General features: G+C 45.0%; 1 protein-coding gene across 1 annotated transcript; it reads right to left on the reverse strand.

Moving 5' to 3' along the window:
* CDC7 (cell division cycle 7) lies at nucleotides 1–27894 on the reverse strand. The gene is made up of 10 exons (XM_068109673.2): nucleotides 27833–27894; nucleotides 26561–26644; nucleotides 26275–26413; nucleotides 26011–26104; nucleotides 15499–15641; nucleotides 13539–13725; nucleotides 5030–5202; nucleotides 2380–2462; nucleotides 2120–2269; nucleotides 1–906 (listed from the first exon to the last, which is right to left on the reverse strand). Exons 2-10 carry the CDS (start codon nucleotides 26640–26642, stop codon nucleotides 557–559), a joined length of 1401 nt encoding a protein of 466 aa, XP_067965774.2. The 5' UTR covers nucleotides 26643–26644; nucleotides 27833–27894; the 3' UTR covers nucleotides 1–556.

Genomic DNA, 27894 nt, shown 5'->3' on the forward strand with positions numbered 1-27894 from the left:
TGCTAAAAACATCTCAAATTTTATTAGACAGGATGAATAATTTAAATAAAATGAGCAATTTCCCTTGAAATTCAGGCTAAATCCTTACATGTGGAGGTTGGGAATTGTATGAGAAACAGACCAGTGTGTGAGTGAAGAATGAGAGGAGTAGGTGGAAGAGGGAGAAGAAGTTTAAAAAATTAAAATGCAATATGTAAACCACTCTTTAGAAATTTTGTAATCAAAGTGTAGGAGTTAACCTAAAATTGTTTGTGCACATAAACCTGAAGAGGAAGAAGCATCAGGATAGTAGGCAGGCCCTATTCATATAGAACCTCAAGCCATTCTTCAAGCAGGGTCCATTGGATCATGATTTAAAGCAACCTCTTCAATACCACAAATAAACAAAAGTCAAGTTACACAAAACCAACCTCAACATGTCTTGTTCCATTAGTCATAAAAATTAATCTCTAAAAGGTACCTTTCAACTTTGTCAATACTTTAAGATATACACTTGTATAAAAAAAACATTTGAAAAATTCAAATGTTTGACTGTCAGTGCATCGGCTGTTCCCGGCTATGTAGTCTCTGCTATGTGGACAGTGAGTGTGACATGGGCCTGAGGGATGCTGAAGAACTCGTGCTGCAGGGAAGCTTCAGCAGATATACGCAGGTGCGGGTTCAACTCCAACAATCGACCTAGAAGATCGTAGGCAGAATCTGGCACCGAATTCCAACCACCAGCAGCCGACTCGGTGGTCCATCCCTCAGACTGTGTCGGGAAATTATCCATCCTCGCACGCTTGCTTGGAGGTTTACCAGACTCTGAATCCGACCCAAGGTTTTGCCGTCTGCCAGCACGGAGGCTTTCACACAGCATACGGAACTGAACGGGTGGGCATTCCATGCTACACAGCAAGGCCTTGCCTGGGCAACACATACAAGTTAGAACTGATACAACACAGCCAATGAATGAATGAATGAATGAATGAATGAATGATCGTTTTAAGGCCATTTTCCCCGCCAGAGCAGGGGTTAGCCTTGCGGGCCCCATGACAATCATGGTTCCCTGTTTTGAGGCAATGTTTTTATGGCCGGATGCCCTTCCTGACGCCTGACAACACAGCCAATAAAAAAAAATTAAAAACCACCTTTAGAGGCCATTTTTTCCCCGCAAGCGGGGGTTGGCCTTTTTCGGGGACCGTGGTTGTTGTTGTTTTTCGGTCCCCTTTTTGAAGCAATGTTTTACGGCCGGATGCCCTTCCTGCCGCCAACCCTTTTTGTCGCCTTTTTACGACAAACAGGGAATTACCAGTGAACTGGTACTCAATTAGCCGACCTCGGAAGGATGACAGGCTGAGTCAACCCCCCTGGCGTTAATTCAGCGATCGACCGGGATTCGAACCCAGGATCACAGGATCCTAAGCCGGCACCCTAGCCGCTAGCCCAACACCAGGGTTCGACAACACAGCCAATGACAAACAAAAATGATGGATATCAATAAAAAGACTGAACGGAGGAGATGCATGAAAAAATAATAAATAAAAGAGATAAATAAAGATAAAGTACAGGCGGACCCCGACATTCGCAGGGGATACGTTCCTGGAAAATGCCGCAAATGTCGAATCCGCGAACGAGGGGGCAATTTTTTGAATGGGGGTGAGGAGGGGGGGAATATATTTTTTTGCGAGCTTTTTGGAATGTTTGAGGTTGTCTTCATTTGGATTTGCCAGAGGATCAAGTTGTTTTAAAGCAATTGCCTCACCACAGAATTCCGAGTACCAAGAGCAGAAGGATGGGTAAGATAATTGACGACGAGATGGGATGGATGAATCTGTGCATAAGATATTGCAGGTTTCTGTGGAAGAATTCCCAGGTTCAATCAATATCAGTGGCAGTAGATATAGGAGACCAGCCCTGATGTGTATAATATATATATATATATACACAGCATATATTTGTTTTTTGTTGTTTTTTTAAAACTGTGAATACACGAACTGCGAATGTAGAAGCAGGAAACATGTGAACCGCGAATACGCCGGGTCTGCGAATGTTGGGACCGCAAATGTCGAGGTCCGACTGCACTACAAAATAACTTTTATATATTTGTATTATCAAAACAATCCATCATCCACCTCACCAAAATAATCCGCAGCTGCAACCACTTCAAGACTTCCCCGCAGAACGATGACCTGTGCCAAGGCCATGAGGTCATCAGCGGCACGGAAGAATGGGTAGTGGGCACTGAGTAAGCTCAAGAATATGACTCCTGCTGCCCATATGTCGACGGCTGGAGGATTGGGAAGGAAAAAAAGAAAAAGTCTCCAGCTTGCTATTCACTGGTGTTTTACGAGTCCTTAGAAGAGGTAGTGGTCACCTTTCAACTATAAAAGTACCTACCAGAATCTTGACGAGGATATTTGAGCAAGACCTCAGGAGGGCGAAAACCGGAGGTACCTGCCCTGGGAGCAGTCTGTTCACGCCTAATAAAAAACAAACCCCCAATCACAAGTGTTATTATCAAAGAAAAGGTCCATTAGTATTGACTGTAGCGTGTAGAACTATGGTTCTATGGTTCTTCGACAAGATATTACTTGTAACGAGTGGATACACACACATCAAAAATGGATAATGGAATAGAATGGCATTTGATAGGAAGCAAACACCATAAAACAACAACAATGCTGTGACGAAGCAAATGGAGACAACACAGACAGTTGGGCTTGAAGCACCGTCACCTGAAATATAATAAAGAATGCTTTGACACTTTTGACTTGGCCAAACTGAATAAAAGTTGGAAGTAAATATAAATGTTGCAAGTAAGTAAGTAAGAGGTTGTTAATTAATTAATTATGTGTTGAGATGTTATTGAAATTAGATGAAATTAGTTAATTATGCCTAAAGCTTTGTGAGATGTGCAAAGCGGTGTGAAAGGAGATAGCTATTCTAACAGACATCGGAGAAGCTGCTTCGTATCGTTTACATGGATGCAAGTACGGTACTCAAAAGAAACGTAATCATCCCAGCTTTTGTCATGCAGGGAATAATCTTGGCTGTTTCTCGACGAGGGCTCATTAGCTTGGAAGAGACAAAAACAAAACAGAAACAAAAGATTTCTTCAAAATAACCAACCACGGTGAGGGGACACAACTGGGTCGTGATTTGAACTCAAACTAGACTTTTAGCATGACTAGAATGGCATTCGGTAGACAGCATACTTCCACCAGGCCAAACAGTTTACATTTTGTACCCCACCGAGAGGTCTGATCTGGATTCTCACCTGAACCAAAATCTAATCGCTTGTTCTTTTCACCTAACCAACTAATTCGCCACGTTTTTTTTTTGTATACAGAATCGAGGCTCGTGAAAGAGCTAACATTTATCACACAAACAAATCAAACAGGCAAACAAACAAAGTATATAAAAAGGGGAGCGGTAGACAAGATGGGGAGAAAAGGGGAAGCACACAAACACAACATTTGAGAGCAGGGACATCGGGAGATGTGTGGGAGGGAGAGGGCTTGGGGGGAGGAGGCGTGGGAAGGGGGGGGGGGGTGGGAGAAGTATAAACACAAGGACACCAAGGACTTCCAGGAAAGAAGTTGGTATTTCAAAAAAGTGGATTTGGGCTGAAATTAGTGGGGGTAGAAAAGATCAAGGTTTTGGATGGGGGAAGATGAGATGGTGGTGAACAGCTGTTTTAAAGACTTGGAGGGAGGAGTGGGAATGAAGAGAGTGAGGGAGTTTGTTCCAGAGGCGGGAGAAAAGAGGAATGAAGGAGTGAAGGTGAGCAGAGTGTGTTGATTTTGGCAGTTTAACCATAAGAGGGTTGCAGGCAGATCTTGTGCAACCTGTAGGAATATTTGGGGGACAGAGCCCAGAGAGAGCTGGGGGGGGGCAAGGCCGGAGAGGAGTCGGTAGAAGACAGAAAGACCACCAACCTGCCTGCGGTGAGTAAGTGAAAGGCCCTCGGAGGTAGCTTCATCGCGGGAGATTCCAATGATTCTGAACGCTTTTGTGTCAACAGCGTGAAGACGAGCTAGGTGTGAGGCAGGAGCACCAGCCCAGAGGGGGGAACAGTATTCCATTGAGCTGCGGATGAAAGCCTTGAATGTGGTGAGGAGCTCAGGTGTGCCAAGGAAGGACTTCGCACGACGGAGGATGCCCAGTCGGCGACTGGCTTTGGAAGCCAGATTTGAAATGTGGTTTTCCCAGGAAAGAGCTAGTAAGCAGTAGTAAACGGTTTGCTGAAAAGCCAGTATTTACGGCCTGAGCTAGTAAGCAGTATTCCTCATTGCGTCGTGCTTCCGCGCGGAGTTTATCGAGTATAGGATCACGTAGATGATCTTGACTTCCTTGTCATAATCCGTCCACAACTTTTTGAAATATCTTGCTATATATCGTTTTGGCCCGAACAGTCAGTGGTGAAGAATCACTTAACAAAATTATCGTATCTGGGTGCGGATTCAGATCGTAACCAAATTCAAACTGATTCGTCCTCGTCACACACCCAACCTGTCCACCAAATTTCGGCTGAATCCGTCCATAACGTTTTGAGATATCCTGCTATACTGTATATCGGTTTTAGCGCTATTACCTAATGGTGAAGAATCACTTTAAAATTATATGATCTAGAACTGGATCCAGATCTTCACCAAAACCGAAACCATTTGGGCCTTGTCACACACCCAACCTGTCCACCAAATTTCGTGCTACACGTCGTTTTTGGCCCTATCTATCTCTCGATGTTGAAGAATCACTTAGAAATCCTAGTATTGGGATCTTCACCAAAATCGAATCATTTCGTCCTTGTCACATACCCAACTAAACCTGTCCACCAAATTTCATCTGAATCCATCCACAACTTTTTGAGATATCCTGTTCACAAACAGACAGACAGGAGCGAAAACATAACCTCTGCCTACCTTCGGTGGTGGAGGTAAAAACAAGTCCAAGTTTCATTTTTCAAAACTTAGCACAAAAGATACACAAACATGCAAATGCTTTCAATGATTTGAGATTTGGGAAATAATGAATGTGGAAACAAAACCTGGCAAGACAGGTACGGCAGACACGATCAAAAAGGAAGCATCGGCATATTGGTGATGGTGCATGTGGAGGTTGCAGGGCCCTTGCAGATGGGCGTTGGCCAGACTTCCTGCTGGGATATGATGCCAGCCGAGTGCCTTTGCCCTGAGAAGCAAGACACTTTTTCAACAGACCCTGAAATTAACATGATAATTAACATTAGTGCACATTCAGCCAACAATTACAAACATACCTCACCTAAAATTAAACGTCTGAGTAACTTCTAGTCTCCATGTCAGTGAATCCAGGCTGTTAACAGTTACACACATAATGAAAAAACAGTGATGTTCAAGGGTGGAGGGGGGGGGGGGGGGGGGAGAGGGACCACACACTAGAATTAAGGTATAGACCCACTTGAGTTCACATAGTTATCCTCGCCAGAGGAGAGGGTATTGCATTTGAGTCCGTTTGTCTGTCTGTCTGTCTATTTATTTGTTTGTCTGTTTGTCCACACAGAATAAATATCATTTTCTCTGCAACTGTTGGTCCGATTGACAGGAAAGTTTCACCGCAGGTGCAACTCCACCTGTATAATTTTTGTATGATAATTATAATGTCGTCGGTCACATGGTTCGGCCACCATCTTGGAAAAACCGAAAAACTTTGCATCTCTATATCTCCGAAAGCGCTGCATAGAAAAAATTGAGACATGGCTCATTGTAACGAACCTCTCCATGGGAAATAAAATATGTTAATGATTATGCCATAGGTGCCTCCATTATGACGTCATAATTAGTGCAAAACCTCATCCGATCAAGATGAAATGTGTTGGGCATCATCTCGGGATAAATTGGTGGAGAAAAAAATTAATGATGACGTCTTCGGTCATGTGGTTCAACCGCCATATTTGTTTTAACACAAAAGCCTTAAAAACCACTAAATACATATCCTGGTGAGGGTCTGCAATCTGATTGCTCTTTCTTGGTTATAGTGGTTTTCTACCCTGTATTAAGGGCCTGTGATTGGTGATAATTCATCCTGTTTGTTTTTTTTTAATCGCTGGAAGATGGTGTTGTGACCTGCAGTGCCTAAGAAAGGGTTTATCTCTCTGTTCTCCAGTGTTGAACCAGGCGAGAGATAAGCATCACGGGCCACACTGCAGTTTGCCCACCCCCCATCTGTTGGATACCTTAAGGAAGAGGAAGAAACTCCCCCCTCCCCCCCCCTGCATTGCCACCACGGATCGGTGCTTAGTAAGGCGGCAGGTCTGCCAATAATCAGCACCACTCATTGGATGAAGCGTTGGTGCAGCCTGGTTGAGTTGAGGTGCTGATGCTAGGCTAGGAGGCAGCTTGTGATTGGCTGGAGGGCTCGGACAGCAACACCTCAGGGAAAATGGAGACGGCATGCTTGCAGCTTGAGGTGGGAGGAGGGGGAGGGGGAGGGGGGGCTACTGAAATATATGGGGAGGGACAGAGAAGCTCTCTGGATAGCTGTGGAGTTCATGCAAGCTGCTACTCCCGAGGCAGCCTTGGACCTTTACATTAACTACCTGCTCAATCTTCATCTTGCCCCGGTTTTCTGTGTTCATGATCATGTGACTGTGGTGCTTTAGAGCACAGATTCTTAACCGCTGGTCCACAGACCACTTTTGGCCCGCGGAAAGAAGACTGCCGGTCCATGGAGTAATGCAGGAAAAAATAACCAAATATATATGCTTTTTTTTTTTACTGCCACTCACCTACTAGCGATGCTCGACAAATCTATATACCGTATAATGGAGCAAGTGTGTATATGTATCATCCACTCCAGGGGCGGATCCAAGATTTTTTGAAAGGGGGTTTGCAGAAATGAAGAGAACAGGGTGCATACTCACCTCGATTCTGTGAGTGCGAAGCCATAAAGGCAAGGGGACCGGAAGCTTTGGGATTTTAGATGCTCTCGGGTATACTCTGAGCATCGACTGACCACATTGGCTCCATGTTGGGAGGGGTGGGGGGAACCTTTGTTTTGATTGTAAAATATCTTTTGTCTTTTCATTATTTGATGCGATCGAGATGGAACCTGTAGCTTTGTCAACTTAAAGTGACATCACTTGCTCAAGAATCCTTTCTTATTTACTCAAAAACAAAACATGCTTATTACAGTTATTAAATCGTGGTATCTGAATTTGTTCAGGAACTCCGAGGATGGATTATTCATGAATATTCATGAGTAGTAGAACTTGCGTAGCAATCGGGAACAGTTCCCCATCATACTGTGTATATTCCTGAATATACGGTGAGCGGTTCTAGTTACACTTTCCATTTACAGACTTGGCATTTAATATGGAATTTTTTTTTTTCTTGACTTGGGTTTACTTTCTTTCCTCAGTATATCAATCTGGTGAGTTTCTTTTACACTTTGGTGATTTCTTTGTTAAAAGAACCAAGTCACTGATTGTCTGTCGCAGCAAGAAGTCAACAACAGGATTATATCACAGGTGGCGTGGCAAAATGTACGGACAGGTACATTTGACGATTGACTTCACAATTGGGTATATAAGGGTTGTTGCGTTGTGTATTAGTGGAAAACAACTGCTGCACGTCTCCAAAAGTTATTGCCGCTTCCTCTGGAGATGGTCCGTCAACTCCACAATGCTGTTTGGCATGGAGTGGTGGCTTTACGAAATTACGGCATGAAACAGCGTACTATTGCTCGGCAGTATGGCATCACTCAAGGTCAGATGTCAAAGATCCTGAAACGAAATGCTCAGAGGGGTGTCCCTACTCCAATACCGAGGCCAGGACGTCCCCGCAGAACCACAAGGAGGGATGATCGCCAGCTGCACCGGTTAGTCCGCAATGGCCATACCAAGACAGCTAATCGGCTTAGGGCTGAGTGGCAGCAACTGACAAATGTGCCTGTATCCAGAAGGCTAGTCAACCAACGACTGGTTCAAGCAGGCTATCGTGCCAGGCGTCCCCTGAGAAAGCTACGCCTGACCAGACAACACCGCCAGCGCCGATTGCAGTGGGCCAGAGAGCACCATCAATGGCAGCCAGGACACTGGAATCACGTGATCTTCAGTGACGAGTCTAGATTTCTGGTCTATCGTCAAGATGGCTGCGTCCGAGTGCGCAGACAAGTGCATGAAGCCTACAACAAAGATTGTATAGTGCCAAGAGTCCAAGCTGGAGGTGGTGGGGTGACCGTTTGGGCTGCTTTTCATGCAGGGGGCAAAACTGACCTTGTTGTTCTGAATGGAAACCTGAAGCAGTTCAAGTACAGGGCCATTCTGGAAGAAACATTGCTTCCATTAGCTCGTGCAGCCTTTCAAGGAAACTTTGTCTTCCAAGATGACAATGCACGGCCTCATCGTCCTCGCATGATCCAACACTTTCTTGCTGACCGTGGTGGAGAGCATATGGAGTGGCCTGCCATGTCCCCGGATATGAATCCGATAGAGAACTTGTGGGAAGAATTAACGCGTCAAATCGACAACTTGGACCAGCAGCCGCCATCTGTGCGTGAATTGCAGCAGGCTATTGTCACTGCATGGCAAGCGATTCCTGTCCAAACTTTGGAAAATCTCGTGAACAGCATGCCTCAACGTGCACGTGCTCTCCTGAATGCTGGTGGGGGTTACACGAAGTACTGAACTGTAATTTTACTGTCCGTAATCCCAGTCGTAATTTAACTTTTGTTTTTGTTTAAAAAAAATTTGGCTAATGTGCAAAATAAAGAGATACTTCTGGAAAACGTACAGAAGTTTAACGCAGTACTGTACACGAATTGAGTTTGATATCAGTTTACATCACTTTCAAGGATCAATTTATTTGTTTCGAAATGTCAAATGTGGTTTTTGTTTCTTTTAAAGGTCACATTAACAAAATCTAGAATAATTTCAACATAATTCCAATGAACTTTTGGTTCTAAGACATCTTGAAAAGTAAGTTGTCATCATGCCAGCAGGCGTCCAGGCATCCCCTGAGGCTGTCATCACTGTCATCATGCCAGCTGGCTGGGTGTGGGTTCATCTCTCACCAGCCATGGCACCTCAGCAAAGGACTTCTGCGACTCATTGGGACTGACACAATCTGTCAATTTCCCGACCCGGATCTCAGTCAATGGAGTATCTTCTCTTCTGGACTTGGTTATGACTAACTTCCCTGCAAATGTCTGCTGCTCTTCTTCTGCTCCAATCGGTTCTTCTGATCATGTGCTTGTTAAAGTGGACATCTCTCTGGCCATTCTCAGAGAGCCTCCTCAGCGTCGACGAGTCTGGCATTTCACTCAGGCCGACTGGCACGGTCTGCAAGCAGCCATCAATCAACTGGACTGGTCTCCCATCTCTAATGCCTCTGACATCAATTCTTCCTGGGAATTCTTCCAAAGCAAACTGCTTTCTCTCATGCACAGATTTATCCCATCTCGTCTTCAGTTGTCTTTCCTCCCGTCCATGGTACACTGAATCTTGTGGTGAGGCAGTTGCCCTGAAACAACTTGCCTTTGCATCTTGGAAGGCAAATCCAACTGAAGGCAATCTCAGTTCCTTCCCCCAAGCTCGAAACAAGTGTGTTTCTACCCTCAGGAGTGCCAGGAAGCACTATCTCTCCACATTCAAGATTGAACTCTCAAACCTGTCTCCTTCCTCCAAATCCTGGTGGCGTCTGGTCAAATCCGTTTCTGGTGTTTGTTCCCCCTCCATCCCCTCCCTTACCTCAAATGGCTACACAGTTGACACCGCACGTGACAAAGCCGAATGCCTCAACTCTGTGTTTGCCTCAAAATCTTGTGTCCCAAACCCATCTCTCTCTGTTCCCACCTTTCCCAGTCGAACCCAACTGCTCCTGGACTCTGTATCCTTCTCTCCTGACAAGGTGGAGAAGTTTTTTATCAAACCTCGACGCTGATTCTGCAACTGGACCAGATGGCATCAGCCCGCGGGTCCTAAAATCCTGCTCTGCCGCTCTATCTCACCCTCTCTCTGTTCTTTTCACCCTCTCTTTTGCTCAAGGTCATCTGCCAGCATCTTGGAAATCAGCAAACATTACCGCTTTACACAAAAAAGGTGCAAAAACAGATCCTTGCAACTACAGACCAATCAGCCTGCTCCCAATTATCAGCAAAGTCATGGAATCCATCATTGCTTCAGATATCAAATCCTTCCTCTTCTCCAATGGCTTGATCTCTGATCATCAATTTGGATTCAGACCAGGTCATTCTACTCTGGACATGTTGCTTCTGCTGTCTCAACAATGGATGGAGGTCCTCAATGCCAAACAGGAAATCAGAGCTGTCTCACTTGACATATCACGTGCCTTCGATACGGTCTGGCACCCAGCTCTGCTCACCAAACTCACCTCCTATGGTATTCAGGGAAATCTCCACTCATGGCTTGCGGATTTCCTCTCTGGTCGTAGGCAATGTGTGGCCCTGAATGAATTTTTCTCATCTCCCCTTCCTGTTCAGGCTGGAGTTCCCCAAGGCAGTGTTCTGGGACCTGTGCTTTTTCTGGTCTTCATCAATGATCTCTTCGGCTCTTTGGAAAATCCTCTCTATCTCTTTGCTCCATACCTTTATCCCTCAGATCGACAGTCTGCAGCCTTCTCCCTCTCTGCAGACCTTGACAAAATCACAGACTGGTCAAACAAATGGAACATCTCTTTCAATCCTGACAAATCTCACACTCTCACTACGTCTCTCCGAAAAGACCGACTGGACAACCCTCCCATCTACTTTCTTAACAATCCTCTCCAAGAAGTTCTGTCGCTCAAGCTTTTGGGTCTCACTATCTGCCATGATCTTTCTTGGGAAAACCACATTTCCAAGCTGGCCTCCAAAGCCAGTCGCCGACTGGGCATCCTCCGTCGTGCGAAGTCCTTCCTTGGCACACCTGAGCTCCTCACCACATACAAGGCTTTCATCCGCAGCTCAATGGAATACTGTTCCCCCCTCTGGGCTGGTGCTCCTGCCTCACACCTTGCTCGGCTTCACGCTGTTGAGGCCAAAGCTTTCAGAATCATTGGAATCTCCTGCGATGTAGTCAACTCCGAGGGCCTTTCACTCACTCACCGCAGGCAGGTTGGTGGTCTTTCTGTCTTCTACCGACTCCTCTCCGGCCTTGCTCCCCCAGCTCTCTCTGTGCTCTGTCCCCCCAATATTCCTTCAGGTCGCACAAGATCTGCCTGCAACCCTCTTATGGTTAAACTGCCAAAGTCTAGGCTCTCTGCTCACCTTCACTCTTTCATTCCCCTTTTCTCCCGCCTCTGGAACAAACTCCCCCACTCCCTTCAATCCCACTCCTCCCTCCAGGTCTTTAAAACAGCTGTTCACCACCATCTCTTATCTTCCCCCATCGAAAACCTTGATCTTTTCTACCCCCGGGAATTCACCCCAGAGTCCTTGCAGTGTTCATATGTTTTATTCCTCTCCCACCTCCCCCCCAAGTCCTCCCGATGTCCCTGCTCTCAAATGTTGTGTTTGTGTCCTTCCCCCTCCCTCCCCATCTTGTCTGCCGCTCCCCTTGTTTTTTGTGTTTTGTGTGTCGGTTTGTCTTTTTGTGTGATTAATGTTAGCTCTTTCACGAGCCTCGATCTTGTACACAAAAAAAAAAAAAAAGTTCACACCCACAAAAAAAAAATTCCATATTAAATGCCAAGTCTGTATATATGTTTTTACGCACAAGCAAAGAACCCGCTCCGAGTCTCCGACCAAGCCTAAGGTTTGATCTGTTTTAACGTGCCATGACAGCAAATGGCATGGCAGTGCAAGCAACAGGATTTTTTTAGGTTTTTATCAGCATTGAGCACGAGATTTCAAGTCATTTCATCAGGCACTTCATGTGTACTTGAAGGTTGGTGACATCAGAGCAGCTAAACTAGTTTTGTCCGATACTGCAGTGTAGACCATTAATTACGTGGTTCCCAATTGGCAGTCCGGTCGCCTAAGTCCGCCATTTTTCAATGGATCGGGCTGAAATGTAATACCAACCTGGTCCTTGGGGTAAGGGTGCTGCATGTCAAGTTTGATCAGAATCGGTTGATATTTGTGGACGCTGGAGTGTTAACGTCGAAAAGTTAATGGACGACGACGACGAGACGACGGAGGGTTCAGTATGTGATGAACTCAACTGGACGGTAGTCCAGTTGAGTTAAAAAGTGAATTTACGTTTTGGCGTGAGCCTTTCTTCAAAGCAAGATCCTTACTACTTTATTTTCAACGAGGCCACGGCAAAAAACATAATCTGCATTCTGTTTGAGACATTCTGCCGTATCTCTGGCAGAATCTGCATTCTGTTTGAGACATTCTGCCGTATCTCTGGCAGAATCTGCATTCTGTTCGAGACACTCTGCCATATCTCTGGCAGAATCTGCAGTGATGCCGTTTGGGAGGGATGGGATGTAAGGTGTGCATTCATCAGAGGCGAACTTGACAAGGCGCCAACATAACCGAGGAAAGAAACTGGTTGAAGACCTTGAGAATAGCAAAGCGGTGTCTGGCTTGCACAAGCATTGACACTCGTTGTAAGCCTTAACAAGTTAACATTTCCCTCAGACGAGTTGGCCTCCCATATTGAAAAAGAAACCTACTTGACTGTAACTGCCTCACCATAGGAATCAGGTGGTTACAGGATCAAGAGGATGCTAGGAGAGCTGCATACGTGATTGGAATAAATCGTTGCATGAGATGAAGTAGGCTTTTGTGACAATATTCCCATGTATGAGGGCGTGTTGAAAAGTAATGCATCCTAATTATTTTTCTCCAAAACAGGTAAAGGTATTTGAATTAAACAAAACTCAGACCGCACATGAGTTCCTTCCGCCATAAGGTGCAAAGTTTCGTGATTCTGACACTATGTTTCTCAGTGCTACGTTAGTCAAGATGGCAGAGTGCCGCAAGACGTTGTCAGAGCAGTGAAGCGCTGGTGATGACAGTTGGGATGACTGACCAGAGATGAGTCAAGTGCACCATTACGATCTTGAGAGTAAGACATGGTCAATTTAGTACCGCCACCAAGAATCACCAGCCCCAATTTGGCTCCGTCAGATTTTAATATCTTCCCCAAAGTTAAGATTCAGCTTCGTAGAGAACATTGTTATTCCGACGAGGATGTCAAGGCCGCTGTCAAGCGCTGGTGAAGCCAGCAGCACACACGGTTATATCGGAACGACGTCACAAAACTTCTTGAACGTTGGTAGAAACGTGCGGACTGCATTGGGGATTACATTGAGAAAACATTATGTACCACGGTAGAATAAAGATTGATGTTAGTATCTGTCTGTTTCATTCGAGTATCTTTACCTGTTTTGGAGACAAAGCATTGGAGGCATTACTTTTCAACACGCCCTTGTGGAATCAATATCAGATGTTGTGCTTTGATACCTCTATCAACATTTAGTTGAGAGGATTTAAGTTTTAACAATCGCGATTCATTATACCGTACCACAAACCGCCTGATATAAAATCCAATGAAAATTGAAAATCATGTGAAGACCACCACAACAGGTGAGGCCTTTCAAATAAAAACTAAAAACAACAGAATTTACCTTGGTTTTTCCATCAAATAACATGTGCGATCTTTTTGCAGCCTTTGCTGGGAGTTCAGAGAAAGAGGCACAGGCTTTGTCGTGGCCCCTTGGCTTGACCATTGGAAACAAGGATGACTTGGATTTCAATAATGGTAGCATAGTGTGATCCATCCCCTGTGCCAAGCCAAAGTCAACCAGTGCATATCTACAGACAATTGGGGGAAATATCCATCGTCTCACAATTGCAATTCAGTCATATTCCTCAAGTTAAACCTCCCATACAAACGTGCAACCCCTATAGATGGTGTTTACCCATAAATTAGAGCTTCCTTTTTAGACTTTAGTACAACTTTGTGCAAATGACATCCCCAAACCAACTTGGTCACGTGTTCTTCCTCAAAAACCAGCACTTACACATCCAGCTTCACACTTTTCTCTCATCTGTGGAACCGTAAAATGGGGTGAATAGGGTCAGCAAGGTGAATAGGGACACAAACTGAAAAAAAGTTCAGAAACATTTTTCGCTGAAAATTGATAACCATACTGATTTGTTGATATTTGGGTTGAAAGTGTTCTCTTGGTTTTTTAAAAAGCAACTTATAGTCCCTATTAACCCCATATATGGGTTAAATAGGAATAAATAGGATTTTTAAACGGGGTGAATAGGGACAGTCACTAATACAAAAAAAATAATCAAGAAACAATCCTGAGTTTCCAACTTATTGCTAAATTGATAGCTCAGATGGATGCACATAATATAAACTCATAATATAAATATGGGATAATATAATATAAACCCATAATACCCACCCATAATATAAACCACGGTGCCAATGAAAAAAAAAATGGGATAAAAGGTTTCTCCAAACTGTCACTATTTCTTGATTATTATTTTTTTGTATTAGTGACTGTCCCTATTCACCGTAAAACGGGGTGAATAGGAACAGCCATAAAAATCCTATTTATTCCTATTTAACCCATATATGGGGTTAATATGGACTATAAGTTGCTTTTTAAAAAAACAAGAGAACACTTTCAACCCAAATATCAACAAATCAGTATGGTTATAAATTTTCAGCGAAAAAAGTTTCCGAACTTTTTTTCAGTTTGTGTCCCTATTCACCCTGCTGTCCCTATTCAACCCATTTTACGGAACTGATGTTGTGTGCCTGTCTTGTGCTTGGATCACTAGTCCTTCACCATCTCATGGAATCTCCTGTAATACCTCTGAGTTTTTTTTATCCACCTGTTGACCCCCTCCACCACTTTTTCTCTCTCTCCCCCTACTTCCTCCCCCTTTGGCCTTCTGTAGTGTGTATTTGTCTGCAGATTCCAATTCACCACTGTTAGTCTGTTAGTCAGGTACCCTCTCACGTTTAACTCTTCAAGGAGTGTCACCTTCTGTACAGAATGAGGAATAAATACAACCAGAGCAAAGTCGATGGCACACCTCCCGCCTCAAGCAAAGTTGAAAGATGGCATGAAGTTCCACCTGGAATAACCCAATATCAAATTTTGAGTGAAATTTTTTTTTACCCGTTTTTGCCCCTGTAACCCGATATCACCACCCCCTGAGGCATGAATTGGAGTTCAAACTTTAAAAACCCGTTACATATTTCATGTGTCTCCCGATGTCGATTGCACATATAAAGTTTCATTCAAAAATGTTGAAAAAGTGCCCTTAATTGCCTCTTTTGTTTCTTTACCTTTTGAGCCTGTCCCAGGTGGTGGGGCCAAAAATGATAATGCTCCTGCACGTTTTAGCGATGTGGTGATTATAACTACTAAGTTTGGTGAATTTCTGAACCAAAGCTTTAGGAGGAGATAGCGGAACAGACAGATCAGATTACAATATCTGCTGGGTTTTTTTTTTTCAAACAGCGTGGGGATAAAAACTGCCAGGCCTATGTTAACCTCGGTTATTGCATTTTAATCTCAACACAAGGGTTTAACATTGTTGAACAATATGTGGACCAACCTGCCAAGTTTACGGTTGTAAAGGAAATTGCTCGGTTTTACATCGCGATGAACTATTCCAAGCTCATGGATGTGTCTCAAGGCAATGAGGAGGTTCTTCATGTAATCACGGACCTCTTCCAGAGTCAAGTCCTGGATTACGTCCTATAAGAAAGCAAGATAAATAAAAATCCACTCAAAAGTAACACAGTTGGGTGCAAGAGGAATTATGCATGGAAGAATGCTTTTTCTACATGATGGGGGTTAAGGCTAACACACGTTTGACAATGAAGTCTTGCGCTTTTGTATGCAGCACAAGCCTTAGGGGTAGCATCATTGGCCGACGGCGTAGCTGATGCAGTGCCCCCTGTAGGTGAGACCAGGAATTTTGAATTTGTTCATGGTGCCGGAAATAACTCGCCTACTCTTTGAGAAGGACACCGTGGGATCTTTAAGATCCGCTGACCAAGGCCGACAGACGGAATGCCCAGTTTAGCATCCATCCAAACAGCACACACATTTATGAATCACCCCGCCTGTGAAACACCAGGACGATAGTTTATAGCTGGGTCGGGATTCAAACACATACAAGACAGCTTAGAGGCGAGTGTGCGTACGTCTGGGAAATACAGACGAGGAAGAAGACTGGGCCAAAAACACTGCTTTGAGGAACCTTCACTGGGAGAGGGCTCCATGGACAGCAACACTGACTGTGCGATTGGAGGAAGTGAGAATTGGAGGAATGAAGGCGGCCTTTTATGCGACACGCAGAGAGTTTGGCAAGCAAAGCAGGATGCCAAACTGTGTCAAATTCACGGGATATGTCAGGGGAGAGGGGTCTACCCTCTTGTCTGAGATTGAGGGTCGTCTCACCGTTGCTGAGAAAGGAGCAAAAGAAGCATTCCAATAGTTGAGTGATCGGGATAGAATCCAAACGGATGGTCAGAGATTTTTCAGAAATTTTAGTTTTTGGGAGAAGGATTTGAAATTTCGAAAATTTGGAAGAAATTTTGAATTTGGATTTGGGATTCAGAAGTTTTAAAACAGAAAAGACTTGCATCACTAACAATGATGTATTCCATAACTTTTCTTGCAATTGGAAGCAAGTTCACTGGCCTATAGTTGGTAGGGTCTGCTTTGCACCATGCTTGCAGATGGTTGCGAAGCTTGCTGACTTCCGGGCAGACTGGAAACAGCGAAAAGGGAAGGACAGACTGAATAGCAGACAAAAGGGAAGCAGGAACGGCAGAGCAGGATTTGAGAGAACATGGGCACTGATGCTATTCCGAAGCACGGTCAAGTCCAAACATAACGTTCTCTACCTTCTCAGGTGAGGACAGAATCCAGCAGAGAGTGGATATGTCGGGGTAAGATGGGGACAGACCGGAATAGTTTGGATACACGAGATTTGGAGGTAAAGACAGAGTTTAAACATCCTGCTTCATCTCAGGCAGTCTCCAGTAATATCACTTGGGTGAGAGACGGGATGGTGGGGACCACACCAGAAGGTGACCAACAAAACAACAACATGAATTTTAAGGCCATTTTCCCTGCTAGAGCGATGGTTAGCCTTGCGGTCCCCATGACAATCTTCTCCATTTTGCCCTATTTTCTGCATCTCTCCTTGTTAACCCCCTTGCCCGCATTTCTTCTTCCACCACCTTTAGCCGAGTCTTTCTCGGTCTTCCCCGTCCTCGACATCCTTCTACATTCATTTCCATCACTCTTCTCAACCAGTCACTTTCATCCTTCCTCAACACATGACCAAACAATCTCAGTCTGTTCCTATTCACAGCATCCATCACAGGCTCTATTCCCATCATATTTCGCAATTCACCATTTGTCTTCCTCTCTCTCAACGATACTCCGCACATCCACGGAACCATTCGCATTTCCACCCTTCGATGCTGCTCCACATTCATTACCCATGTCTCGCTCCCATAAATCATAACACGTCTCACACATGCAGCATACACCTTTCCCTTCAGCATCAACGACACTCCCCTCATCAGCACGCCACTCAGTTCCCGAAACTTCTTCCATGCACATCTCAGTCTAGCAACCGTTGCCGAGTCTGATCTACCTTCTCCATTCAGCATGTCTCCGAGGCAGCAAAATGTTTTCACACCTTCCAGCTTCACGCCGTCTCCAAGATCCAACTTAACATTTCCTCCATCTGCAGCTCCCTCTGTGCACACCTTACATTTGAATGTAGCTGCCACACTGGTTAATGACCCTCTCAGACCACGACATTTTTGATGAACCCAATCAGCGCACATTGGAATGGAGTTCACTCCGACACCCTTCCTGCACACAGCACATGGCCACTTCCCAGTTCTTTCCACCTCACCACATACTTTACCACTTGCCATCACCTTCGTCTTTGCGATATTCACCTTCAGACCTTTTGTCTCCATACATTCCTTCCACTTGTTCATCTTTTCCTTCAGTCCATCCATACTTTCCGCAATCAACACCAGATCATCTGCATACAACAACTCCCACGTAAACCCTCCTTTACGTTCTGAGCCAGCACCTCCATCACAGCTACAAATAGTGGTGGACTTAGTACTGACCCCTGATGCACTCCCACCTTCACCTCAAAGTCACCACTGTTCCCGTCCTTCGTCCTTACAGTTGTGCGCGCTCTTTTGTACATTGCCATCACTACTCTGATCAACCATTCCTCCACTCCTAACTACCTCAATGCCCATGTCAATACTTCACGTGGAACCCCATCAAATGCTTTCTCCAGATCAACAAAGCCAAGAAACAACTTCTTCCTCTTCTCCATGTACTTCTCCTGCAACTGCCTCACAATAAAGAGCGCGTCTGTCGTTCCTCTTCCTGGCATAAATCCAAACTGCATTTCGTCGATCTTCACTTTCTTCCTTATCCTCCTCTCCAACACCCTTTCCAATACCTTCATTCCATGCTCCAATAACTTTATCGCTCGATACAAGCCACAGTCCAGAGGGTCACCTTTCCACTTGTATAGAGGGAAGAGGGTACTCAGTTCCCAATCCACTGGAATGCGGCCTTGTTTCATCACCAGATTACAGATCTCTGTCATTCTCTTCACACCCCAACTTCCTGCTGCCTTCAACATATCTCCCACAACTCCCATCAGCCCTCCTGCTTTTCTACTCTTCATTGCTTTTATCGCTTCCTCAACTTCCTTCTCAGTTATCTTCTCTGCCGGTCCTAAAACTGGGTTACTCTCCATGTTGCCATCCCATTCATTCTCTGTATTCAACTGCATTCCAATATATCTTTTCCATCTTCCTTTAATTCCATCTGGGTCCACAACGATTTGTCCCACATCATCCTTCAAGCAACTCACCCCCTTCACATCACACCTCTCTTTCGCTATCTGCTTTGCAATCCTGAATACCGCTCTCTGACCCTCTTCCGAATCCAAGCGTTCTCCAAACATTTTCCTACATGCCTCCTGCGCCTTTGCTACCTCTTTCTTTGCAGCCTTCTTGGCTACCTTATAACTTTCATGCTCTGCTTTTTCTGCTCCCGTACCCTTTGCCTTCTGCCACTCCTTGAACTTCTTCCTCTTGTCGTCAATCCTCTTTCCAACTTCATTATCCCACCACCATGTTTCCGAGTGCCTCGGTGGTCCTTTTGTCCATCCACATACCTCACCAACGGCTCCCAACAGACTATCTTTCATTGACATCGAACCACTTTCAAGCTCAACCACATCATCCTCTACCCTACTCAGCCTCTCTTTTAATGCCTCCCTTACTGTCACCTCTTTCAACCTCCACACCTTCATTCTCGGTTGGTACTTCACCGCCGAGCTCTCCTCACACCTTTCACCCTTATGTCGCAGACAACCAAGTGGTGCTGTGAAACAGCCTCCTCCCCCCGGGATCACCTTTGTGTCCCGGAGGTGCCCCCTATCTCGCCTTCACACCATCAGGTAGTCAACGGTTGTCGTCGACCCACCTGACGTGTATGTAACAAGCTTATTATCCTTTTTCTGGAACTGAGTATTACAAATCAACAAATCAGCTCCATCAGCAAACTCCAAAATCCTTTCACCTTCTCCATTTCTCACACCATATCCGTAACCCCCATGAACTCCCTCAAAACCGTCCATACTCCTTCCCACATGTCCATTTAGGTCTCCTCCTACCACAACAACGTCCTCATCTTTCACGTTTTCCATCAGCTTCTCTATCGCACACCAGAACTTGTCCTTCTCTTCATCGCTCCGACCAACCTGCGGAGCATATCCCGAGATGACGTTCACCAAGAGCATTCCAATCATCATTTTCACCATCATCAGCCTATCACTCACTCTCGTCACACTCACCACACTGTCTACAAACTCCTCAGAAAACAGGACACCAACACCATTCACACCCTCCAGGCACCCTTGCCACACAAACTTGTATTTCTGTCCCTGCCTACCCTTCACCATTCTCACACCACTTCCCTTCCATCTCGTCTCTTGCACACAACATATGTCCACTCTTCTTCTGACCAATACTTCCACCACTTCTCCTGATCTCCGTCATTGTCCCTACATTCCATGTCCCAAACCTCAGAAACCGATCTCCACTTCGGGCTGTACCCTGCCCATGTGTAGTTGTAATTGTCATGGTTCTCTTTTTGAGGCAATGTTTTTATGGCCGGATGCCTTTCCTGACGCCAACCCTCTTAGTCGCCTCTTACGACACGCAGGGATACGGTGTACCTATTCTAAACCAGGGTACACACCGGGACCCACCAGAAGGACACACCAGAAGGTGACCGTACAACACATATTTATCTTTAAAGGTAAATCTACTTATATTTAAATATTCTTTGATTTTTGCCCCCATGATTTTGTTTTGAATTTCTCATGTTCAAAATGTTACAGGAACCCTCATTTGCACACCCATAACTGTCAGTATGTTTGCTAAACGTGTACATGGTCCGTTCACAGATCGTGTAAACGTTTCCATCCACCAAGCTCAACTAGAATATGTACCTGTCTGCATCACTCCCCCTCGCAAAAATCATTTCGTCCAACATAAGTTAAAGATTTCTCCAAGAGTAATGATGTTACATTAAACAACAAATGGTTTGAGGGTGGAAATAAATGTAGAAATTCTGTCAATTTATTTTGCAGCTTTAACTGACAAATTAATCTGTTATGAGAAAATGTAAAGAATAACTTACTGATAAAAAGTAAAGACATAAAAACAAAATAACATTTTAAAAAAAGCAGCATAGCAGGTTTGTGCTTATTATTATACAGCGCTTATCTTGCTCGACTGGCACGCCGGATGGCTGTTTCTTCCATAGTTCCTTTACCCTCTATTTAAAAGGCATGAAATATCGATTGTGCACCCAGCAGTTCAAGTATTTACACAATACTGAGTTGCTACCAACACCTTCCTTTTATTTTTTTCACCCAGTTTCTTCTCCCATCCCACGAATCAGTGCTTTTGTTTTTGTTGTATTCACTTTCAATCCTCTGGTCTCCATACGCTCCTTCCATACGTATATTTACCCATTACCTCTTCCACACTCTCGGCTATCAGCACTAAGTCATCAGCATTCAGGATCTCCGAAGGTAAGTCTCCTCTAAGTTCCTGCAATATGGCCTTAAGAACCATGATGAACAAGATTGGGCTTAAGACTGACCCCTGGTGAACAACCACTTTCCCTTCAAAGTGCAATCAGAGTTTCCTTCTCCGAGGTGGATGCCTACCAAGGATAAAGAGCTCGATCAACCCTGGTTGGATTAGTGAGTGTTACAGCAAGTCCTCACAATGGCCGGCCATGCACGCTACACCTCTAGGGTACCAACCTACTCCGAGATCCTCCAGACATTTAGCCAGTGCCCTCAAGAGCACTGTTACCATGGTGCACCACTAGGAGGTAGTCAGAAAGTATATATATATATTTTGGGATACAGAATCGTGGCTCGTGTAAGAGCTAACACATTGAACATAATAACATGCAATGAAGGGAGCGTGAGATAAGAGGGGGAGAGAGGGAAGCACACAAGCACAACAACAGAAGAGAACAGGGACGTCGGTAGATCTGTGGAAGGGGGAGGGCTGAGGGAAGAGGGAGGGGTACACGATATAAAGCAAATGAACACTTCTAGGAATGTCAGGAAAGAAGCTGGGGATTCAAAGAGGTGGATTTGGGGTGTTTTAACGGGGGTAGAAAAGATCAAGGTTTTGGATGGGGGAAGATAAGAGATGGTGGTGAACAGCTGTTTTAAAGACCTGGAGGGAGGAGTGAAATTGAAGAGAGTGTGGGAGTTTGTTCCAGAAGCAGGAGAAAAGAGGAACGAAGGAGTGAAGGTGAGCAGAGAGTCTTGATTTTGGCAGTTTCACCAGAAGATGTTTTCTGGCAGATCTTGTGCGTCCTGCAGGAATATTTGGGGGACAGAGAACAGACAGAACAGGTGGAGCAAGTTTGGAGGAGTCGGTAGAAGACAGAAAGAACACCTACGGTAGAAGAAAGTCGGTAGAAGACAGAAAGGAGAGAGAGAGAGAGAGAGAGAGAGAGAGAGAGAGAGAGAGAGAGAGAAAGGCCTTCAGAATGAGCTTCATCACGGGAGATTCCAATGATTCTGAACGCTTTGGTTTCAACCGCATGAAGCCGAGCTAGGTGTGAGGCAGGAGCACCGGCCCAGAGTGGAGAGCAGTATTCCATCGAGCTGCGGATGAAAGCTTTGTATGTGGTGAGGAGCACAGAAGTGCCCAGAAAGGACTTCGCACGACGGAGGATGCCCAGTCGGCAACTGGCTTTAGAGGCCAGCTTGCAGATGTGGTTTTCCCAGGAAAGATCATGGCAGATAGTGAGACCCAAAAGCTTGAGTGACAGAACTTCTTCAAGAGGATTAGTGAGTATTGTATTGTAAGTGAGCAAGTATTGGCAAGTGTAGAGGCTATGTAACGGAAGGAAGGGCTTACACACTAGGCCTTCTTTTAGCTCGTAGAGCTATCCGGCGGCTGTAGCTAAAAGCAACGAGTGGTAAATCACATCGCACCTTACTACAGCACTAGACGTGTACACCTGCCCTGAAAAAAAAACAAAACACAAGCACAATATATGCTCAAAGTAATTACAAAAAAATTTGAAAAGCAAAAACGTCTTGCACATAACTATCAAATAAAACTAAAGTGTAGTCGATGGTGCGCTCTTGCAAATTCCCACGCTTATCACTGAAAGCAAGATTGAAAATGACAAAAAGTTCCACCGGGAATGACAAATATCAAATTTAGAGTAAAAACTATTTTGTCCTTTTTGACCCGTGACCCTAAGGGCATAAACCAGGGGTGAAATCCCAAAAAATTGTTACATATTTAATGGGTCCACTATTTAATGCTATCTCCTAAACGGTTGTGCAGAAATTTACCAAACTTGGTAGTTATGATCACCCTAAGTAGAGAAAGTACAGTGTCATTTTTGGCGCCACCTCCTCGTTTGGGGTCAAAAGGTCAAATCACTGACTACTACTGACTACTACTATTCACTGACTACTACAACCACACTCTCTCCTCCTGCCTTGACCAGCTTGCGCCTGTAAAAACCAAAACAGTTTCTTTCACCCATTCTGCTCCCTGGTTTACCCCTGAACTCCACCTGATGAAAACTCGTGCTCGCCAACTTGAAAGACTCCGCAATAAAACAGGTCTCACAGTTCACTCCCAAGCCTACAAGGACCACCTACAACACTACAAAGATGCCCTCTCCCGCGCCCGCTCCGCCTACTACTCTCAAATTATCCACTCTGGCTCCGGAAACCCAAAAACACTCTTCTCGACAATAAACAAACTCCTCCGCCCCCTGAACACCACCACCCAGTCATTCACAGTAGACAACTGCATCTCCTTCCTCTCTTTCTTCCAACGCAAAATTGACAACATCTACAACAGCTTGACCACCGCCGCACCCGCTCCCCCTCCAACCACCTGCCCCCCCTTGTCCTGCCATCTCCTGTCTCGGTTCTCCCCAATCTCCCCTACTGACCTCTCTGAACTCCTCATAGGAATGAAAACTGCCACCTGCACTCTTGACCCCATTCCCTCCAGCTTTGTCAAGGCCTCCCTCCCTGCTCTCTCTCCACTTATCATTGCAACAATAAACTCCTCCCTGTCTACAGGCATCGTCCCACCTTCCCTCAAAATTGCTGCTGTTACCCCCATTCTAAAAAAACCTGGTCTAAACCCTGACACCCTAAACAACTTCAGACCCATCTCCAACCTACCCTTTCTGTCAAAAGTTTTGGAACACGCTGTAGCCTCTCAACTCAAACATCACCTCTCTGCCAATAACCTGTATGAAACATTCCAATCCGGATTCCGCTCCAACCACAGTACTGAAACTGCTCTCCTCAAAATCACCAACGACCTTCTCCTCTCCTCTGACGCTGGCAACCTCAACATTCTCGTCCTCCTCGACCTCAGCGCTGCCTTTGACACCATCGATCACACCATCCTCTTCACCCGACTTGAATCCACCTTTAACGTTACCGGCACTGCCATCTCTTGGATTAAATCATACCTCTCTGACAGACGCCAGTTCATCTCCATCAATAACTGCAAATCCCCCACTGCTTCCCTCCCCCAAGGTGTCCCCCAAGGTTCAGTTCTTGGCCCCCCTCCTCTTCATCCTTTACCTGTCCCCCCTCGGTCACTTAATCCGCCGTCATGGTCTCCAATTCCACTGCTTCGCCGATGACATCCAGCTTTTCATCTCCACCAAGTCCGTCTCCACCGACACCCACTCTATCCTGACAAACTGCATCACCGAAATAAAATCCTGGCTTCAAATCAACTTCCTCAAGCTTAACTGTGATAAATCTGAAATAATCATCATTGGCCCAAAAACGCTCACAAAATCCACACATAACTTTGCCCTCAACATCGACGGTATCCCAGTATCCACCTCCCCTCACATCCGGAATCTTGGCGTCATCTTTGACCAAACCCTCTCCTTCGACAAATACACTAAACAGATCACAAAGTCAGCCTTCTTTCACCTGAAAAACATTGCCCGTCTCCGCTCATCCCTCTCCTCCACGGCTGCAGAAACCCTCATCCACGCCTTCAACACCTCCCGTCTGGACTACTGCAACAGCCTCCTCAATGGTTCACCCTCAATAATCACCAATAAACTCCAATACATTCAGAACTCCGCTGCCCGTCTACTCACCCATTCCCGGACCCGTGACCACATCACCCCCGTCCTTTACAAGCTTCACTGGCTCCCCATCCCCCAGAGAATCCAGTACAAAATCCTCCTCTTGACCTACAAAGCCCTCCATAACCTGGCCCCATCCTACCTGGCTGACCTCCTCTCCAGACACACTCCCACCCGCAACCTCCGCTCTGCTGGTACCAACCTCCTGACCCCCCCCCCCCCCCCCATCCGGACCAAATTCAGATCCTGGGGGGACAGGGCCTTCTCCATCGCTGCTCCCACCCTCTGGAACTCACTACCTCACACCATCAGAGACTCCTCCTCACTCACCACATTCAAAACATCACTCAAGACCCACCTGTTCAACACTGCATTCAACATTTAACCCACAGCATTTAACCCCTGACTATCTCTTCTCCTTCTCCCTCCTTTTTGCTTTGAATATTTCCCTATTGATTCTTGTCTTTTTGCAATTGTTGTTTTCATGTATTGTTATGCATTATGTTTTCCAGTCTGTCAAAGCGCCTTTGGGCTTCTTGAAAAGCGCTATACAAAATAAATGAATTATTATTATTATTATTAAATACTGAAAAATTCAATTAGGGGCACATTTAAAAATGTTTTCAAATGAAACTTTGTATGTGCAATCACCATTGAGGGATGATGCATTAAATGTCGTGATTTTTTGGATTTGACCCCCTGGAGAATGGCCATAGGGTCAAAAAATTTTTTTACTTAAAACTTGATAATTCCTGGTAGAACTTTTGATCATCTTTCAACCTTGCTTTAGATGGGAAGAGTGGGGATTTGCGATGGCGCGCCATCGACTTCGCTCTAGTTTGCTCCTACAGAGGCCGATGCTTATTTAAGACCTGCAACACAAATCACGCACACACAAAGGAGACAACACCGGAATGGACTTCAGACAAAGACAGCCACTGCGCTTAGGGGAAGTGATGTAACTTCCCAGGGCACTCTGGGGTGCCGTTGACACCTTCTTTAAATATGACGTCACTTATCTCTCCGTACTCAGCGAATCAATGAGAATTTTCCTCCTTCCCGTGGACACCAACCTCTGGCTGTTTATCTGTGCTTTATCCTTTTTTAAATTCTGGAACAGGCACCAATTTTAAGGTCGTTCGTATGACTCGGCCAGGATCGGGTTCGAACTGCCTGATGCTATAAACATTTCTCCACCGAGTTTTGTCCCTTTTTGTTTTTGGACGCAGAGCCCATACAAACCATGCATACATAGGGGGCAATCAAAGAAACCACGGAGGTTTGAAGTTTGAATGCCAAAGGGTGTCGTGACTACAACATGTTTCCCAAACACGTAACCACAGACCAGATAAAGAAAGAAACTCACAGATAAATTATCGTGCTCAAAATAATCCATGATGATGGTAACACGGTCTTCGTGTCGAACGCAGTCTCGAATGCCCATGACATTATCCGTATCCCTGGAGACAAATCAGACGAATAAGCAAGGCTTTCTGAAGCTCCATTACCCTACTAGGACAATGTCTCAAGCCAAAGCTGAGACCACCATTTTTCAGATTTAAGTTGTAATAATTACTGCATGTTAATGATGAATCAACTCGAGCAATGTGTTCCTCACTGAGTTACAAACCCTGCCATTTGAAGACACTGCAGTTCTGTAGCAATGCGATGGGGGTGACTCGTCGGTATGATGTATTTTACAGCCAAGGTCTCTTCTGGCCCATCAGGAGCCAGCTTCCTCGTTGCCAGGTATACAGAACTAAAAGTTCCTAAGATCAAAAGCACCCAGGGTGAGGCGGTTGGACGGAGAGGTGGGAACAAGAGGTTATTATATTGTCTTGAAAAATCCAAGGAAAATTGTACTTGCATTCTGGTTTGCAAAGTGTCTAAAGATGATCTGAGCCAAGTATCAATACCTTCACCAATCTTCTCTATCATTTTGAAGCCTTCCAGCTGAGGAAGAGATGCAACATCATGGACATTTTCACTCTTGATCATATCTGCAGAAAGAGGACATTTCATGTGTATTTGATATCACATAAAGGGCAACTGAAGGACAAGGACAATTATGCAATCGAGCAGTGTCCGTAGGTAAGTCAGCGAGTCAGTGAGTCTGTAAACACTTCAGTCATTAATCACTTGAACCAAACACACGATTTTGACGAAACTTGGCCACAAGCTTCATATCCGATGCCTAACGAAGGTGTATTTACCACATAAAAATCTGCACTCATTCAGGGGGTCCACAGGGAGGAGGGAGGAGGGTTTAATCCCCCCCACACCCCTCCGCCCCCCCCCCCACACCCCTCTCCCCCCCCACACCCAAAAGAGGTATTTGCTCTCTTCTCTGAAACTACACAGACTATTTCAATGAAACTTCATCACAACCTTCATCGCCCATGATGTACCAAAGTTTGTTCACAGCATTAAAAATATCAGGGTCTGTGGGGTGTTTGAGTGGCATGTTGCTCCTGATCCAGGTGAGCTTCAGGACCCGTGGTCCTATTTGTGTCACGACATGGGATTGCTTGGCACTTATAATTCGCAACGTTCCACATCAAAGACGATATTGTAAATGTCTGAAGATAATCATGTATGACTTTCTCCACAAATGTCCCAATTGGCGAGCAGCTTCTTCAGTGTGTTCCGTTAGCAAGCAGCTTGCTATCGCTTGCCAAGCCGGACGTTCCGTATCAAACACTGCAAAGTGCTCGTCCAGTCACACGGCAAACGGAGCAAGCGATTTCCTCCAGGCAAAAAGAAGTTTGACTTTTAAACAAATTGCAACAGAATTATGAAATAGAGTACGACCAAACACACATATACCTTTATGGGTATTCAGGTCGTTTGTATACGTATTGTTATTGTATGCTACTTGGCTCTCAAAGCGCTAATTGCATACGTAATTGATAGAACCCGATATTATTACATGATACTGATACAAGAACAATTTGATAGAATTACATGTCAATGCAAGTAATTAAACTAATTCATTGATAGATTTTCATTCGGTAAAAACAATATAACAAAATATTGAGGACACACGTCAGGATGTGACAGAAACACGTCAAAAATATATGAAGCAAAACAGATTCATAGAAAACAATACAGAAGATTGCGGAAGAAAAGGTAAACAAGGGTTAAAGTTACAAAGCGAAAAAGGCCGTGGAATACCACCAAACACGTACCAACACTCCACAGAAATATAGCGACAACACTTGAGGGTTTTACTTTCACTTTTGAGCGGCAA

Source organism: Myxine glutinosa, chromosome 3 (assembly GCF_964187855.1).
Source record: "Myxine glutinosa chromosome 3, kmMyxGlut1.1, whole genome shotgun sequence".
Taxonomy (NCBI): Eukaryota; Metazoa; Chordata; class Myxini; order Myxiniformes; family Myxinidae; genus Myxine; species Myxine glutinosa.